General features: G+C 41.2%; 1 protein-coding gene across 1 annotated transcript in view; it reads left to right on the top strand.

The window, feature by feature from the left end:
- Positions 1 to 368: 368 nt before the first annotated feature.
- Positions 369 to 20,001, top strand: part of itga1 (integrin, alpha 1) — a 222,579-nt gene continuing 202,946 nt past the window's right edge. The window contains exon 1 of the mRNA XM_072571632.1: positions 369 to 743. Within this exon, the coding sequence (XP_072427733.1) occupies positions 701 to 743 (43 nt within the window). The 5' untranslated portion in view covers positions 369 to 700. The remainder of the gene's footprint in view (positions 744 to 20,001) is intronic.

Genomic DNA, 20,001 nt, shown 5'->3' with positions numbered 1-20,001 from the left:
CTATCTCTGAGGGAAAAACCTACTCGCTTAACCAATCGCCGGTAACCTATTTTCTCTTGTTAATCTTTGCCACTTGGCCACAAATAAAATTTATTTCGATTCTTAAAGTACTGAAGGAAAACGCGCTCGCCCTTTTAATAATGTTGGTGACGTTCATTAGTCTGCGATCAAGGATAGATAATTTAAAATAAATCAGGAGAGTTTAACGAGGCTATAATAGCCAAGACTGTGTGTGTTTTCATATGTTGGTCATACATCTCTGTAGACTTTCTGAATTGCTCCTTTCATTCACTCTGGGGAACTCTTTCAACTTGAGCCCTGTGATACTGGTTGGATCAGTTCACCCACCCCCAGTTACAGTAAGATCTGAGATCCGGGCACTGATTTTAATCGTGCGCTCGATGCAAGCATGTGAGTGAAATTTAATGCGCCTCTACCCTGTAGCCGCGGGCAATTTCCAATCCATCCAAAAGCCTGCATGGTCATCATTCCAAATGCAGAGTGTGGAGTCGAGTTTTATCCCCTGTCATTTCAGCCAAACAGGAAATGCCTGGAGATTTCCTCATATTTCTTGCGCTAACTGCCACTGAACTTTAAGAACTTGTCACTGGAACAAGTTGAATTCAGACGGATCACTTCTCCCGGTCTCAGGTCAAAAACGCTGTTTCCCTGTTCTTTGAGCTGTTAAAAGAAATCAACCATGTTTTCGAAGCTCCACACCACTGCTCTATTTCTGGTCGTAGGTAAGAAGATGTATCTTTGAATTTCGGAGTTACAGGAGATTATGAAGTTTGTCGAGGCTGGCAATGATGTTAAGATTTAATTTTGCTGTACACGGTAGACAACTATAGTTTATCTATCAATCTGTAATGTGGTGAAGATCACTGTTGATTATACTGAATGCTTTCTCCCTTTCGGTGGATAAGAAATGTTTTTTCCAAGTATGTTTCTTTTTTCATCGCCTTATTTCTATGTAAAATGGAAAAAGATAGAACATCCCATGAGGCGATCAAACCGAGCGAATGCTGCATCACATTTAATAGTCTCTAGTTGTCCGAACAAGATCCTGCTTTTGTTGTGTATCTCTGTTCCGAGCAGTACCGTTATTGTTCAGTGAAGCATCCTGCCAACTCATTACACTCGATATCATTTTGAATGACTGCTCTAATTCCCACTTAAGGAGCATTATTAATGGATTTCCGCTTATTATTTTGAACATTTTGAAAGGGAATAAACCCTTCAGAGTACAGTGACAAATGGATTGACGTGTAAAAAGCCAGATAAATCAATTGGAAGGTTCGTACAGTTTTTTTTTTACAAAACAAAAGTTCCGCGTTTGGATTTCATTTAAAATCTCCCTTGCTCCTTGTCATTGTCAAGAGTTCAAAATTGTTCTGCAATTCCTTCCGCTCATTATAACAAGTGGATGAAAGCAGATTTCTCTAATCGTTCCCATGTGCAAGAAGCACAACCTTCTCCGGACCAGCTCTAGTGCTCAGGGTGTTGTCTTCTCCGTTGTGATGAAAGCAGACTGCCGACACTGGCTACAACCCAATTATGAACTGGGTTTATTATCAAGAGAGTGGAATCAAGTAATGCAGCCACATCGTACCTAAGGCATTTTCCTGTACGTGCAAAAAAATCTAGTCAATATTTCAATTGCATTTTGACAATGGTTGCAGTGCGATAAGCTCATATAGTATATCTCTAAGGTGTAAACAATTCTGACTGTTATTGTTTTTTGAACATTGTTAGCACCCAACCACTTAGTAGCTGAGTTAGTAAACATTTCACATGGAACAAAGTTATGAAGATTCTCAGTACTGACTGGTTTGGTGATTTCAGTTAAGGCTCTTGAAGAGTTTTGACAGTTGGTTGCTGTCCTACTGGATGAGAAAAGGCAAAGTCTACTCAAATTCTTATTTCCTCTCAACATATTGTGATCCCACTTGAATGTGTGTCATGTGGATGTGCAACAATTACAGGCTTAGCCTTGGGTCTTTTGGCCTTCATTCATAGCTACAACCAAAGTGTATTCGTAACTCCAGAAAAGGTGTGGTTTTGGTAGGGTTGGAGGTGTGAGGGGGCACAAAGTTGTCAGGTAGAATACGATATGGGGAAATGTTCGGTTATGCACTTCAGCATGAAGAATGGAAGGGCTACATATTATTTAAATGGTAAAAACAATGACTGCAGATGCTGTCCCTCTACACCTCCATCCGCCATGACCAGGGCCTCCAAGCCCTCCGTTTTTTCCTCTCCAGATGTCCCCAACAGTACCCTTCCACTGACACTCTCATTCGTTTGGCCGAACTCGTCCTCACCCTTAACAATTTCTCCTTTGAATCCTCCCACTTCCTCCAGACCAAAGGCGTAGCCATGGGCACATGTATGGGCCCCAGCTATGCCCGTCTCTTTGTTGGCTATGTAGAACAGTTGATCTTCCGTAATTACCGGCACCACTCCCCACCTCTTCCTCTGCTACATTGATGACTGCATTGGCGCCACCTTGTGCTCCCGCGAGGAGGTTGAGAAATTCATCAACTTCACCAACACATTCCACCCTGACCTTAAATTTACCTGGACCATCTCTGACACCTCGCTCCCCTTCCTGGACCTCTCCATCTCCATTAGTGACAACCGACTTGATACTGACATTTTTTACAAACCCACCGACTCCCACAGCTACCTGGATTACACCTCTTCCCACCCTATCTCTTGCAAAAATGCCATCCCGTATTCCCAATTTCTCCGCCTCCGCCATATCTGCTCCCAGGAGGACCAGTTCCACCATAGAACACACCAGATGGCCTCCTTCTTTAGAGACCTCAATTTCCCTTCCCATGTGGTTAAAGATACCCTCCAACGCATCTCATCCACATCCCGCACCTCCGGCCTCAAACCCCACCCCTCCAACCGTAACAAGGACAGAACGCCCCTGGTGCTCACCTTCCACCCTACAAACCTTCGCATAAACCAAATCATTCACCGACATTTCTGCCACCTCCAAAAAGACCCCACCACCAGGGATATATTTCCCTCCCCACCCCTTTCCACCTTCCGCAAAGACCGTTCCCTCCGTGACTACCTGGTCAGGTCCACACCCCCCTATGACCCACCCTCCCATTCTGGCACTTTCCCCTGCCACCGCAGGAACTGTAAAACCTGTGCCCACACCTCCTGCCTCACCTCTATCCAAGGCCCTAAAGGAGTCTTCCACATCCGTCAAAGTTTTACCTGCACATCCACTAATATCATTTATTGTATCCGTTGCTCCCGATGTGGTCTCCTCTACATTGGGGAGACTGGGCGCCTCCTAGCAGAGCGCTTTAGGGAACATCTCAGAGACACCCACACCAATCAACCAAACCGCCCCGTGGCCCAACATTTCAACTGCCCCTCCCACTCTGCCAAGGACATGGAGGTCCTGGGCCTCCTTCACCGCCGCTCCCACACCACCAGATGCCTGGAGGAAGAACGCCTCATATTCCGCCTCAGAACACTTCAACCCCAGGGCATCAATGTGGACTTCAACAGCTTCCTCATTTCCCCTTCCCCCACCTCATCCTAGTTTCAAACTTCCAGCTCAGCACTGTCCCCATGACTTGTCCGGACTTGTCCTACCTGCCTATCTCCTTTTCCACCTATCCACTCCATCCTCTTCTCCTTGACCTATCACCTTCATCTCCTCCCCCACTCACCCATTGTACTCTATGCTACTCTCTCCCCACCCCCACCCTCCTCTAGCTTATCTCTCCACGCTTCAGGCTCACTGCCTTTATTCCTGATGAAGGGCTTTTGCCCGAAATGTCGATTTTGCTGCTCGTTGGATGCTGCCTGAACTGCTGTGCTCTTCCAGCACCACTAATCCAGTATTATTTAAATGATGAAGACTGCGGAAAGCTAGAGATTTGGGAGTCCTCATCCATGAACCACAAAAATCTAGCATCCAAGTTCACTTGCTAATAGGGAAGGTAAATGGAATCTAGATCTTAATTTACAAGGGAATGGGGTATAAATGTTGGGAGGTTCTTCTAAAGCTATACAAGGCACTAGTCAGACTGCACCTTAAATACTGTGAACAGGTTTGGGCTTGTTATCTAAGGAAAGATATAGTAATATTAAAGGCAATCCAGAAAATGTTCACTAGATTGATACTGGGCACGGAGGGACAGTATTATTGGAATGTAGAAGGATGAGAGATGACTTTATTGGATCATACAAGATTCCTAGGGGACTTGCTAGGGTAGGTTGGGATCAGTCGTTTCCCCTTGTGGAGAGTCTAGGACGAGAGGGGGTGTGTATCTAGAGAAATCTTTACTACAGAGAGCAGTTCATGTTGAGTTATTAAGTATATTCAAGTCCGAGATAGACAGATGTTTAATCAGGAAGGGAATCAAGGGCTTTAGGGAGAAAGCAGGGAAGTGCGGTTGAGGATGATCAGATCAGCCATGATGTCACGGAACAGCAAAGCAGACATGATGGGCTGAATGACGAAAGTGAGGACTGCAGATGCTGGAAATCAGAGTCAAGATTAGGGTGGTGCAGGAAAAGCCCTGCAGGTCAGGCAGCATCCGAGGAGCAGGAAAGTTGACATCAGGAATGAGGCTGGGAGCCTCCAGGGTGGAGAGATAAATGGGAGGGGCTTGGGGCTGAGGAGAGGGTAATTAAGAGTGCAATAGGTGGATGGAGATGGGGCTGAAGGTGATAGGTTGGAGAGGATGGTGGAGCTGTAGGTTGGAAGGAAGATTTGCAGTAGGCACTGAGGAAGCAGATGTGGCTGTGGTAGTGAGTCTGTTTCAGGACATGGTTGAACAGCATCAGGCAGAGGAGATGACCTGGGGGCTGCAGTGAGAGAGAGACTCACTGAGATCTTTGTAGAGAGAGGAGGAGAACATCTTCAAGGTAGGCATCCTTGCAAGACGATTCGCAGTAAGGTTAAAATCAACTAGACAAAAGTGAGGACTGCAGATGCTGGAGATCAGAGTCAAGATGGCCAACTTCTGCTCCTACGCCTTAGAAGCTGTTGGACAAACTGAGCCCAATGAGTCAGAGACCACAAACGAGGACTGCGGGGAAATTGACAAGCAGTTTATTGAACAAAGCGATATCACAGAAGAAAAATTGACCGGGCTGATACAGAACTACTTCTCTGCACAGATGGCCAGAATGCTCTTCTCCGAATGGACAATGCAAGCAGTCTTTACAGGGGTGCAACAAAAAGGTGATAATTCTAAAGCAGTTACAGTACAATGGTGAAAATTGTAAAGAGATTAAAACAGAGTAAACTGAATAGAAGTTAATCAAGCGTCCGGCAGCAGCAATTCATTTGTAATTCAGAGGTGCTGCACTTTGGGAAAGCAAATCTTAGCAGGACTTATACACTTAATGGTAAGGTCCTAGGGAGTGTTGCTGAACAAAAAGACCTTGGAGTGCAGATTCATAGCTCCTTGAAAGTGGAGTCGCAGGTAGCTAGGATTGTGAAGGAGGTGTTTGTTATGCTTTCCTTTATTAGTCAGAGTATTGAGTACAGGAGTTGGGAGGTCATGTTGCGGCTGTGCAGGACATTGGTTAGGACACTGTTGGAATATTGCATGCAATTCTGGTCTCCTTCCTATTGGAAAGATGTTGTGAAACTTGAAAGGGTTCAGAAAAGATTTACAAGGATGTGCCAGGGTTGGAGAATTTGAGCTATAGGGAGAGGCTGAACAGGTTGGAGTGTTGGAGGCTGAGGGGTGACCTTATAGATGTTTACAAAATTATGAGGGGCATGGATAGGCTAAATAGACAAAGTCTTTTCCCTGGGGTGGGGGAGTCCAGAACTAGAGGGCATAGGTTTAGGGTGAGAGGGGAAAGATATAAAAGAGACCCAAGGGGCAACTTTTCCACGCAGAGGGTGGTGTGTGTATGGAATGAGCTGCCAGAGGAAGTGGTGGAGGCTGGTACAATTGCAACATTTAAGAGGCATTTGGATGGGTATATGAATAGGAAAGGTTTGGAGGGATATGGGCAGGGTGCTGGCAGGTGGGACTAGATTGGGTTGGGATATCTGGTCAGCATGGATGGGTTGGACCGAAGGGTCTGTTTCCATGCTGTACATCTCTATGACTCTATGACTCTAATTGACACAGGAGTTTCCAGCCATCTCCATAAGTGGGTGAGAGTTCTTCCAGAGGATGCTTCATTGTATTCCAATCTGCATGAATGCGTGTAAATGTCGCTTCTCCTGGCATTCAGGTGTGTCCATTGTGTTCCTCCTGCGAGCGAAGCCTTCTGGGATCTTTCAGTCTACTTCTTTGTTTATGCGGTATCAGTTTCAATGGGAAATGAGCCTACCCTTAGGTTATTGGGACTGCAGTACTAATCTAGGCTGAGAACTGATTGTGAAAACTGTCATAGAAAGTGTATTCTCTGGTCTGGGGGTAACTTGGCCATATCTGGTTTCTATGTTAGCCTGTTTGGTCCAGACTAGGGCACTCTGGGCTGTTTCTGTATGTGTTGGCAGGCTTGATCTCTGTGTTTTGCAGGCCAGCCTCTGTGTTCTTTATGTGGCCATGCTGAGGGTGAGGAGGGTGGCAGATCTTTTTTTCCCACAGGGTCTTATGGTAAACTGTAAAAAAATCAGAATCTCACCTTCACCCTGCTCACTTCTTGTGTTAGCAGAGGCCAAACATCCCACCAAGGTTGGCACTTTAAATATAACAATGAGGCTGAAGTGCTTCGTTCTTGTCCAACTTTCGGAATGTACCTGTGGATGCCTGGTCTTCCTGAGCCTCTGATGTTTCACCTCCCAACCCAAGTTTACAATCCTTTCCTCAAAAGTCTCTAAACCAATCTCTCTCCCTCCCACATCTTTAAACCTCCCTGCAACCACTACCACTACCACTACCCCACACAGATATATGAGACTAACCACCTGACCTCCACCCCTACCTGCAACACCACAACCCAGGCCACAGAATTGGCATCCCACTCCACCGTTCAATTCTTTACCTGGTCCTGAGCTTGACCCCCTCCATCATGATAGTTCTTCGCACCCACCATTGGCCTCCCTCTTCCTCTCTCAGAACTGGCTTCACAGCCCATCAAGGTATAGAACTACCACGACCTACTCCCCACATGACTGCAAAACAATTCTGTCAAGCAGTGGTAGCCATGCATGCTGCATAGTTAAAGCTTAGTAGATTGAGGTGAACCGCTGAATTCTCAATTCCCTGTGCTTTAGTGAACTCTGGACCCACACATCACTCGTGTTTATGACTCCAAACTATGATAAGAGGTGAGCTTGCAATCCATTCAGTTATGTCAACAAGAATGATTAGGCTTTCAAAGTCTGAATCCCAAATATAATATCATATTCTATCCTGTCTTACTAACCTTTGGTTTCTGACTCAGTTGTCCTACATCACACCCCCAACACTTTTTCTTTAACATTCTAATTCTTAGCTTTAATTCCTTCATCATCTTTCTCCATGTTATCTTTGCTAACTTCCTCAGTAATGTATTTAACTTGCCAAATGGTCCTATTCTCATTCGCCTAATTCTAATGACTTGTGCATATCCACCATTGAATTTACCTTTACAATCGACTGTGAGACTTGATTGGGCATATCTACAATGTCTTATCAGAAATATGGCACTACACATAGAGCAACACTCCCTCTTGTTGCAATGGCATCAAACTTAGATTTTGTGCTCAATTCCATGGATTAGAACTTGAAACCAAAACTTTGGTTTGAAGGCAAGGAACAGAGACTGTACAACTGAAAGGAGGAACTCTAGGTATTAGTCTCTGGTATACAAATAAGGATGCATAGTAGCCCAAGAGCAAATGTTCTGAGACACAATTAGCTCACAACTACCCAATGAATTGTTGGTGTGCATTGGAAAATTATGGTGGCACAGTTCATGAATTTTGATATATGGTTATAGTGGGCCAGATAGCTTGCATAACAGGAGCTAGAAAAATTCACCCAGTGTGCATACAGTTTGCTAGCACATTTTGTTATTGTGATAAAGTGTAGTCTCCAAACTCTGAGTGCAAGACTGGCTAGATTACCATGGTAAAAACAATGACTGCAGGTGCTGAAAACCAAATACTGGATTAGTGGTGCTGGAAGAGCACAGCAGTTCAGGCAGCATCCAACGAGCAGCGAAATCGACGTTTCAGGCAAAAGCCCTTCATCAGGAATGTACCATGCCTATTCTTGGTAATTTTACCCAAGGTTCATATTACATCTGCCTTCAACATGTATTTGTTTTGTAAACATCTTTTCATCAGCCAGTAGTCTGGCATTTAGAAATTGACCAAGGAACTGATTTCAGTACTGCAAGATTTAATATTTATTCAACTTATATAACAACAAGCAGGCATTGTGGTTTTACTTATCTCTTTCCTGCTACTTTTAGGCTTTGTTATTTTTGGGCCGATTTTCTGTGAGCACTTTGCAGAATTAAGTTATATCCCAGTGTTGTGTTTTACTATTGACCCCATATAGGGGAATCCTGTCCCCAAGGTAACATCTTTTTCTCTTATGTTATCAGTCTCTATGAGATGTTTTCAGCAGCAAACACAGAATCATGCCCTCCTTTACTCTTTTCATAGATGCTGTGCAATTAACTACAGTAGAAAAAAGCGTGTTTTTCTTTGGTCAGGAGAGGTCTTGCCAATGTTCTGAATAACATTTCATTGTAGACATTCTTAACAGTAATCACGCAAAATGCAGCTTTATTTCCAGTCAACTAAAGCAGCATCATAGTGCAACTCTGAAGTCTGTAATTTGCAGAAATGTACTCAAATGACATCCCCCTCACAATATTACATCATATGGATTCTGTAGTTAATACATTTAAACCTGAACTGTCCCAATCTTGATTACAATGCTTGTGATCTCAATCAAACATTGCCTTTATCACAATTTTTGTGCATAATTCAAATATTTGTAAAACTAATGTGCAACTGTAACTTGTTCGAGACAGACTGAATTTCTTCCCTAATTTTAGCCCTGGTTTAGCTTCAACTAGAGTATTGTCTCCAATTCTAGCCACAGCACTTCTGAAAAGATGTGAAAGCATTTGTTTTGAGTGCAGAAAAGACTCATGAGAATGGTTCCAGGATGAGGAACTTCAGTGATGATGATAAATTGGAGAAGTTAAGACCGTTGTTCCTTTGAGAAAGGAAAGCTGAGTGAGATTTAACAGAGTTTCACAAAATCATGAGGAGCCTGAACAGAGTTGAGAGAAACTGTTCAAGAACAAGAATGATTTGGAGATGCTGGTGTTGGACCGGGGTTTACAAAGTTTACAACTCACACAGCACCAGTTATAGTCCAACAGGTTTAATTGGAAGCACACTAGCTTTCGGAGCGTCGCTCCTTGACAACCACCTGATGAAGGAAAGCTAGTGTGCTTCCAATTAAACCTGTTGGACTATAACCTGGTGCTGTGTGATTTTTAACCAAGAATAAGAAGGCAGAGATTTCAATTATTTGGTCAAAGTGACATGAGAAAAAATTTATTTCATGCAGAGTGATTGATGTCTGGAATGCACAAGTTCAGACTGTGGTGAAGACAGGTTCACTTGAAAGATTCAAAAGGGAATTAGACAGCTATCTGCAAAGGAAAAATGCGCAGAATTACATGGAAAGGCAGGAAAGTCAAATCATTTGCTGCAGACACATGACTTCTTTCTGTACATCAGTAAACTGGGATTTTCTGACTGCTCTAGGCTGTCTAAAATATGGTTAATTTTCTAACTCGATGAAATTGGAATTTTGGCTAAATAGCATCAGTCCACATCCTGCATTTTTCTCTACTATGTTTCTTCCATGGTCCATTTCCATTGCATTGTACTGTAACAGCATTAGGCCACATGTTCACTGTATTCAGTGCATAGGTACAATAAGTTTTTGTTGTGGTTCTGTTCACTGAGCTGGGAATTTGTGTTGCAGATGTTTCGTCCCCTGTCTAGGTGACATCCTCAGTGCTTGGGAGCCTCCTGTGAGGTGCTTCTGTGATGTTTCACAGGAGGCTCCCAAGCACTGAGGATGTCATCTAGACAGGGATGAAACATCTGCAACACAAATTCCCAGCTCGGCGAACAGGACCACAACAACAAGCACCCGAGCTACAAATCTTCTCCCAAACTTTGAACAATAAGTTTTTTTCACTTCCATCCAATGTGCAGCAAAGTTTAAAATTGGAATGTGTATAATGCACAGAAACTCATTACTGTTCATTAAAATGTGAATGGAACAAAGGATGTGTTTATTTTGGATAAATTCAGCTGTTTGCTTCACACTAATGAACGTGCATTCTATTTGGCTGATCCACCTTCTCCTTAATGTTTCTAGCTCTAACACTAGTTAATAATACAGCTACAAAAACTTTCTTGCTATCTCTGAAACAGGCATTTTTATTCATTCATGAAATATAGGTATCCTATCATTTATTGCTCATCCCTAACTGCCCTCCATGCTGAGACACCTTCTTCAGTTGTTGGAGGCCTTGTTTTGTAGGTACATCTACAGCATACGTAGAAAGGGAGTCCTAGGATTTTGATTCAGTGTCAGTTAAGGAATGGTGATATAGTACCAAGTTGACTTGGAGGGAAACTTCTAGATTATGATGTCCCCATACATTTGCCACCCTTGACCTTCTATGTAATACATATTGCATGTTTTGAAGGTCATTGAGTCATGCAGATGTATAGCATGGAAACCCTTCAGTTTAACTCATCCATGTGAACCAGATATTCTAAATAAATCTAGTCCCAATTGCTAGCATTTGGTCCATGTCCCTCTAAACGCTTCTCATTCATATACCCATCCAGATGCCTTTTAAATGTAATTATACCAGCCTCCACCACATCCTCTGGCAGCTCATTCTATACATGCACCACCTTCTGCTTGAAAACATTGCCCCTTAGGTCCCTTTTAAATCTTTCCCCTCTTACCTTAAACCAATACCCTCCAACTTTGGACTCCCCTACCCTGGTGAAGACCTTGACCCTTCACACTATCCATGCCCCTCATGATTTTAAAAACCTCTATAAAGTCAGCCCTCATCCTCCGATGCTCCAGGGAAGATAGCACCAGTCTATTCCGCCTCTCCCTACAGCTCAAACCCTCCAACCCCAACAAAATCCTCGTAAATCATTTCTGAACCTTCTCAAGTTTCACAACATCTTTCAAATAGCCATGATACAGAATTGCATGCAGTCTTCCAAAAGTGTTTTGCCTATAGAACCTAATATTCTGGTCCAGATATCAATAACACAAAACAATGTAGATACCATGCCACTAAATATGATATATCTTTGTTAGACTACTAGACAACAGTATACACTCACAAAGATATTGATTTCTTATAAACCCACATGTTGGTATCTGACTCAAGTGGTGAATCAGTCAACAGTTTTCCTGGTATGTCGTAGGAGTAAATGACCAAACTGCTCTATCCGCTGCAGCAGCAAGTTGTTTTTAAAGTCTGTTTTTATACCTATCCCTTGCTATCTCTGTGTCATCTATATCAATTAAAGCCTGTTTGAGGCTCATTTAATTGCTTTTTAGGACATCACTGTCCTGTTCAAAGCTATACTCTCTAGACCCCAGTTTGAACATTATGCTTGAATAAACACAGACTGCTGTCTGAGATTGTTATCTCCAACAGTTTTACCAATCTCCACGGCTGAAGTGAAGGAGGTATTTTTACTGTCACACAAACACAGACCACGGTTTCTGCACAGCCCTAACAATTTAAAAATCACACTTTGCAGACTATTTAGTAAACTTGTGTCTTGACCAGTTTTGCCATGCCACCTTCTTGTTCTCAAACCCATGTTGTAGTTATTCTATTATTTCACCTTCAATGTTCCATTCCATGAGTGAACTTTTGCATCTGTGTTTGGCACATTGGTTTACACCTGTCTTATTGGTTAGCTCATAGCTGATTAAAGATCAAAGATTTCAGAGAAGAAAAGGCAACGTTAATGGTTCAGTGAAAAAAAACAAAAGTATTGGTCCAGAGTCAGTGCTAATATCAGAGTAAAGATGGTCAGTGACAGAAAGCAAATAAATGAAAACAAGATTCAGGCACTTGGAGTTGAAAAGTATCAAAATGAGGATAAATCCAACACCTGAAGTTGTTGCACGGTGGCTCAGTGGTTTGCACTGCTGCCTCACAGCACCAGGATCCCAGGTTTGATTCTGGCCTCAGGCGACTGTCTGTGTGGAGTTTGCACATTCTCCCCCGTGTCTGCGTGGGTTTACTCCGGTTTCCTCCCACCGTCCAAAGATGTGCAGGTCAGGTGAACTGGCCATGCTAAATTGCCCATAGCGTTAGGTACATTAGTGAGAGGGAAATGGGTCTGGGTGGGTTACTCTTCAGAGGGGTGGTGTGGACTTGTTGGGCCAAAGGGCCTGTTTCCACGCTGTAGGGAATCTAATCTAATCTAAACTCAATATGGAGTCCAGAAAACTGTAAAGGCCTAATTGTAAAGTGAGGCACTGTTCCTCTGGTTTACTTTGGGCTTCACTGGAACACTGTAGCAGACCTAGGACAGATACGTAAGCATTTGAAGAAGCTGGTGTATTGAAATCATAAACAACCAGATAATGATGATTTTGTTTACAAACTGAGCATAAGTGTTTTTCAAAGTGATCACTCAGTTGGCATTTGGTCTTCCGGTGAGGAAATACTGCACAGTGAGCAACGATACTGCATGCTAAATTGAAAAAAGTTGAAGTAAATTGTTGCTTCACCTTTGACAGTGAAGGGAGAGATAAAAGGACAAGTTTTACTATTTGTAGTTGTGTGACAGATTCTGTGGGAGGAGTGGAGATGTTGGGAGTGATGAAGGAGTGGACTGTAGTATGGTAGAGTATAAAATTACAAATAAAGTTGTACTATATATTTATAGAATCCTGATCATACAGTTTTGAGTTCCATGATATAAGAAGACGGAGAGAATATTTCCAATTGTGAGGGAATCCAAAACTCTGAGACACAAACATAAGGTAGTTATGAACAAATACATTAGAAAAATAAGCAACTAAAATGTGAAATTCACTACCACAGGAAGTGGTTGAGCAACAAATTTAGATGCATTGAGACGATGACTAGATGAGTGTGAGACAGGAAAAGAAACAAAAGTTTATGCCAAAGATTGAATTTAGGTAGGTGGACTGGCAGGAACTTAATGCAAAGTACAAACACCAGTGTGAATTAGTTCAGTAAATAGCCTGTTTTTTTCTTGTCTATTCTAAATAAGTAAAATGGCAATTAATGTGTATCCAATAACGTTCTCTTGTATTTGATCCTTTGTCTGTGAACGGAGTTTGGGCAGACTGAGCACTAGGTCCAAATGTAATGCACTCAACACAAATTCTGATTATTCGAGGTTTTCTGCTTATACTTGAGCAGCCTATGAGATTATCATTTTAAAATTATTAACATGACAATTGAAAACCATTTCTATAATCAAACATTAATAAGGAAAACATTGGTCAGCTTATCGATCCAAAATATATGTTACAGGTACAAAGAAAGGAAGATTTACATTTTTCGTTGCCTTTCACGGCCTCCAAACATCCAAAAACACTTACAACCAATTAAGTCTGAAATGTATTATCTGTTATAGTTGGAAAGTGATACACCCTTGTTAAAATGGTGCATTGTCTTATAGAAAAACATTATTTTAATTTGTAATTTTATCTGAACTATTAAAGATTGATGCTAAATAGAATTTGAAGTGCTGCATGGGATGGGGATAATATGCAAGCTAAGTTAAACCACATTATCTTCACATACTTTCTAATGCACAAAGGGGAATCCCAAAGTTATTAATGAATAAATAAAAAGTTTAAATAGAATAGTCATTGAAATAAAATCAATTTGTTTTGAATTGAGTTCTAACAAGAAGTAAAGTCACATTACTCTGATTATAGAGATCATCTAACATGAAATATTAGAGACTTATGGATCTTAATTGTCCATACCTTCCGGCTGCTCTCCCCATGGCATAACTTCAGCCAATCAGAGTTAACTTGCCAACCAATCAATGCCATTTATCTCCTGCAGTTTAAATTGTTGTGATCATTTGATGTATAGCATTCTTTCACATGTTGGTCCTGATGAATGCAAGACAAAGAGCTTTGGTACATGTCTCTCTTTTCTCTGCTATTCTGTGACACACTGAGTGACATTGCCTTCAAATAAAAAACGTTAAGATAAAAACTGAAGAAATAACAAATCACATTCATGAACAACTACAACATATTGGAATTCCATTTCTCTCAGATTTTATTACAAATCCTACTGGAGCAGAAATCCTATGAGGACCATTGAATTAGTCATAGAGTCAAAGAGGTCTATAGCAGAGAAAAGGGGTTGTTTAACTCAGTTGACTGGTTGGTTGTGTAACACTGCAGAGTAATGCCTCCAGCATGAGTTCAGTTCCCACACCAACTGAGGTTGGGAAGGAGCAGCGCTCCGAAAGCTAGTGCTTTCAATTAAACCTGTTGGACTATAACCTGGTGTTGTGTGATTTCTAACTTTATATACCCCAGTCCAACACCAGCATCTCCAAATCATAATTGAAGTTGCTTCTTCTTCTCAATGTCTCCCTCACCTGAGGTGTTGTGATCTTCAGCCTAAACCACCCTGAGTATATTACCTCTCTCTAATGGGACAGAAGCTCTGTGGGTTGTAGGATTATGGCATTTTATCGTTGCTACATCAAAGTAAAAGGGAGTAAAAAACACCAGGAAGAAAGAAAAACTTAAATTTTTATATTTAACATCAAAATTCCCGATGTGTGCTCCCAGCTGGTGCAAATCTGCAGTGAAAACACAAAAATGTATAAGATTTATTCAAAACAAGGTATTAAGTCACATCTGAAGCAATTCTTCAACTTAAAACAAGTTGTAATATTAAGACAGCAACTTAGTCATGATGGTGATAAATTCTTCAAAATGCTTGACCAAGACAAGAACTTACAGATGGATAGAGGGCACAAAACCTTGAACAGTTTCTGATGTTGTTTGGCTGGAGTTTTTCAAGCATGTTTTCAAGTAATTTGACCAGAGGACCAGAGGAATCTAATTGGGTTCTAATTATCCTATGTTCAAACTCTGTTTCAGTGTTAACTTACAATTACTTGCCTTTCATTTTATGCAAAATGAAAGACTTAAAGTTTGTTCCTTGCTAAAATGAATTTAGTTATATTGAAAGGGATTGGATTTTAAAGTTTGGTTATATTTTGGTAATTTCTGTTTTGAAAACTCTCTGGGTGGTCAGCATTTATCTGTAGTCCTTAATTTCAAAGCAAAATAGCTCAGCTTGGATTGACAGCTAATTTTCATTTCACTTTAAAATTTTCATTCATAACTGTGTGGCCATAAATCTGTATGTAGCACTCCTCAGTGCAGATGCAGTGATTATTTTTATTTGATTGTAATGGTGATCCTGTCTGTGTACTTAAAGCCCATTAATATTCTCAATGAGGATAGGATTATTGATCAGGCATTGAAATTTGCAATTGCAGTTGGAAAGAAGCCTTTAAAAATGCTTTAGCTGACAGTGCTAGTCTCAGTTCTCAAGGTTGATACACTTTAATTGTTGGAGAAGGTGACTTAGTCATTTCATTTGTTTTAGGTAAAACCTAAAGAATGAACTTCAATTCATATAATACCTTACATGCTCTTAAGATACATTGCGGAGACTATAAATTACACTCGAAGAGCAATCACTCTATCCAAATAGAAAAATGCAGCAACCAATTTGTGCACACTTGTCCTGCAGAGACCAAATGAGATAAGTGACCAGTTTATGTTTTTTTTTAAGGCTCAGATGAGTATTGGCCACATGCCGAATCCAGTATTGCTTGGTATCATTCATGCCATCTTTTAGAGATGCTATCTTTAATTTCCAACCAATAGATATTAAGCACTCCATCCACACTAAAATGCCAGTTTCGATTATAGCACCAGAAAACAACTATATTTTCAGCAAGGTTGGAGGACCAGATTTCGAGTGGTGCCAGAATCTGCTGGAATTCTATCCTAGTGTATCTGCTGAGGTGTTGAGGTGGATGTATAATGAATTTGCCTTCTTCAGAGGTGATATTTCTGAAAGGGGAAGGATTCAAGGACCTCAGTCATCCAGCAGCCCATGAATCTCTTTTGTTCACTATGTAGGGAATGTTACACTGAATATAAGCTTATGGAGGGGTGGGGGCAGGTAACTGAGCTGTATAGGTTGCTAGTATGTGGGTCAGAATAAGAACAATTATATAGATTTCATTTTTGTCCTCGATAAGATAGACTTGGGGACTGCTCCATTCACCTGCCCATTGGAGTGGACATCAATGGCAGACCACCAGAGAGCAACAAAATCTGTGAAACAAAACAGCTAGGGATGAAGTATCAGCAGATCAAAAGCTAAGAACTTGTATTTCTAACAAAGCGAAAATAAACGAATATGCTCATTAGGATCTCATGAGACTAACCATAATAACAAAGGCTAATCTATCTGTGGTAATCCATTGTAGCTAATGGAAAACTGATCCTTGTTGGGGATGAGCCACTTTTTTCACTCCTTTTGAGTGGATACCCAGGTAAAGAAACTGGTAATAGCTTAAAAAGGCATGAGTTTATTGATTACTGTAAACTTGATGAGATTCTTTAAATGTGAAACAGGAAAACCTTCCTGTATTAACAAGAGATCATTTTCAATACAAAACTCTGTTTCCTGTGGCGGAGAAGTTCTGACTGCTTCAACAGGGGTTAAACAGCATGCAGCAAGGTCTGGACAATATCCAGCCTTGGCCTGAAAAGTGGCAAATAATATTCATGCCACAAATGCCAGGCAAAAACCACATCTAACAGAGACAATATAACCATAGCCCCTTGACATTCAGTAGTGTTGCTATCACTAAATCCCCCCATTGTCAAAATCCTGGGGGTTGCCATTGATCAGAAATTGAACTGGACTAGCCATCTCGATAGTGTGAATAAAAGAGAAGGTCAAGAAGCAAGGAAAAATGTGGTGAATAACTCACCTCTTGATTCCCCAAACCTGTTCACAATCTGCAAGGCACAAGTCAGGAGTGTGATGGAATACTCCCCACTTGCCTGGATGAATGCAGCTCCAACAAGACTCAAGAAGCTTGATACTATTCTGGTTAAAGCAGCCTGCTTAATTCCTAAGACTCCAGGCATTTATCAGTGCTCTTTCCATATGTTCGAAAGTTGAGTTGGAGAGGGTATAACAGACATCAGGGAGGGAATTCCAGGATATCCTAGTGGGTGGCACGGTGGCACAGTGGTTAGCACTGCTGCCTCACAGTGCCTGAGACCTGGGTTCAATCCCCGCCTCAGGCGACTGACTGTGTGGAGTTTGCACGTTCTCCCTGTGTCTGTGTGGGTTTCCTCTGGGTGCTCCAGTTTCCTCCCACAGTCCAAAGATCCAGAAGCATCCACTCCCTTTGCCATCAACATTCAGTAGCAGCAGTGTGTACTATCTACAAGATGCTCTGCAGAAATTAACCAAATATCCTAAGACAACACCTTCAAAATCCATGACCACTACATTTGAAAGGATAAGGGCAGCAAATACATGGTAACGCCCCCAACTGCAGGTTCTCCACCAAGCCAGTCACCATCCTGACTTGAAAATATATTACTGTTCCTTCATCAATATCTTATTAGATTAGATTACATTACAGTGTGGAAACAGGCCCTTCGGCTCAACAAGTCCACACCGACCCGCCAAAGCGCAACCTACCCATACCCCTTACCTAACACTACAGGCAATTTAGCATGGCCAATTCACCTAACCTGCACATCTTTGGACTGTGGGAGGAAACCAGAGCACCCAGAGGAAACCCACACAGACACAGGGAGAACGTGCAAACTCCACACAGTCAGTCGCCTGAGGCGGGGATTGAACCCAGGTCTCAGGGACTGTGAGGCAGCAGTGCTAACCACTGTGCCACCGTGCCACCGTGCCACCCACTAGGACAGCCTGGAATTCCCTCCCTGATGTCTGTTATACCCTCTCCAACTCAACTTTTGAACATATGGAAAGAGCACTGATAAATGCCTGGAGTCTTAGGAATTTCAATGGGTGATGGGGACATGGGATTAGTCCCACTCTGCCATAGTTTCAGTTATGGAATACGGTTAATAAACTTGCATGTCCTTGTCTTTTAATCATGATATAGGATTTTTGCCTGCACTTTCTATCTTAGAGCCAGAAATGTTATTAACTGAGCCAAATTTTATTGCTTTGACATTGTGATTGATTTCTTCCGATCTCTTTGCATGCGGCAGAACTAGCTTCTTAGAGTCTGCTGTATGATGGATGTATCTGCAAGACAGTTTCAGTGCAGTTAAGTGCTGTCATCAAATTAAATTAGATTGCTTTCATAAAAATCACGTTTGATTTGTTCTCATGAGCATGGATCTGCATGAGTAATCCAAACAAAGAATTGCCAGGAACCAATCCTAATCACTTCCATGTTGTTGTACATTATAGGACTGGACTTCAAAGTAATTTATTGCATGCACTCTTTAGACATTGATGACAGACAGAAAAATACATTTTATATGTTTTATATATAAAGAACTTTTTTTGGCAAGGTGATACAATTAGAGGACATGTGCATGTAAACATAACATCCTTTGTTCTAATAGAAGATCACTCATGCTTTGAAAGTATGTTTTATGAATACTGAGAGTCTACTTCGACAAACTATTCTTGTTTGCCAGCATTTTCATGCTGAGAATTAATACAATAGACACAGGATAATAACTCAACATAAAACAGAAAAGTTTGAGTAAAACATGGAAAACACTACAATGACAGCAGCAATGAGGCAGTAAATGTTTTATTATCTGTTCCATTGATGATTTCAGTTCTCTTATCTGCAGAGAGAACACTTTATTTACAGCAGCTTTCTTTGTTCTCTTGTGAGTGTGCTTATTCACAAGGTGTAATCGGTTTCAAGCATTGTACTAATGCAGAAAAATAGAGTTTTGAATAGCAAATGCAATGCTACTGAATACCAAATAACTGTATGAACATCTCATTAATTGAATCATTAAGTTTTCTTTTATTGTGTTAACAGCATGCATCGATAATATTCTCTGTTTCTGATACATGTACATGTCAAAATTTTATATATATTTACAATAGGAAAATAGTAATACAGGAACAGGAGTAGACTATTCAACCTGTAATAAAACAAAGAACTGCAGATGTTTTAGATCTGAAATAAAAACAAATATTTCTGGAGAAACTCAGCAGGTCTGGCAACATCCATGTAGAGTAAGAAGGGTTAAGTTTTGAGTCCAGTGACCCTTCTTCAGATCATTGAGTTGACTGACCATTTAATGGCTTCACCATTTAATTTGATCCTGGCTTGATCATCCTTTTATCCACACTATCCCCATAACCCTTTACACCATTAATAAAAGAATTATGAACTTCTTTGTTAATGTACTAAAAGATTGAAATATTAAAATCCTCTGAGGTAGCTAGTGCATTCCAAAGATTTGCAATCTTCTGAGTGAAATGTTTTCTCCACCTCTTGCTCCAAAGTAGTAACACCTGAATTTTTCAATTGTGCCCTTGGTTCTAGATTCCCCCATCCATAGAAACACACTAACTGCATCTACCTTCTCTGTCCCCTTATGTATTGTGTAGTTTACAATGAGATCATCCCTCATTTTTCAATTCTCTAGAAAACACAAACCCAATTGGTTTAATCTTTCTTCACAGGACAGTCCCACCATCCTGGGAACTAGATAGGTGAATCTTTGCTGCACACTATCTATGGCATTAATATTGTTTCCTGAGATAGGAGACAAAAACTGCATATGGTACTCCAAGTGAAGTTTAACTAAGTTTCTATCCAACTGAACATAACCAAAGAACTATAGATCTAAAATAAATATGCTGGAAAAACTAAGTAGATCTGACAGCATCAGTGAAGAGAAA

The sequence above is a fragment of the Chiloscyllium punctatum genome, chromosome 1, assembly GCF_047496795.1.
Source record: "Chiloscyllium punctatum isolate Juve2018m chromosome 1, sChiPun1.3, whole genome shotgun sequence".
Lineage (NCBI taxonomy): Eukaryota > Metazoa > Chordata > Chondrichthyes > Orectolobiformes > Hemiscylliidae > Chiloscyllium > Chiloscyllium punctatum.
Note: the sequence above shows the minus strand (reverse complement) of the source record. Positions and strands in the feature narration are given on the sequence as shown.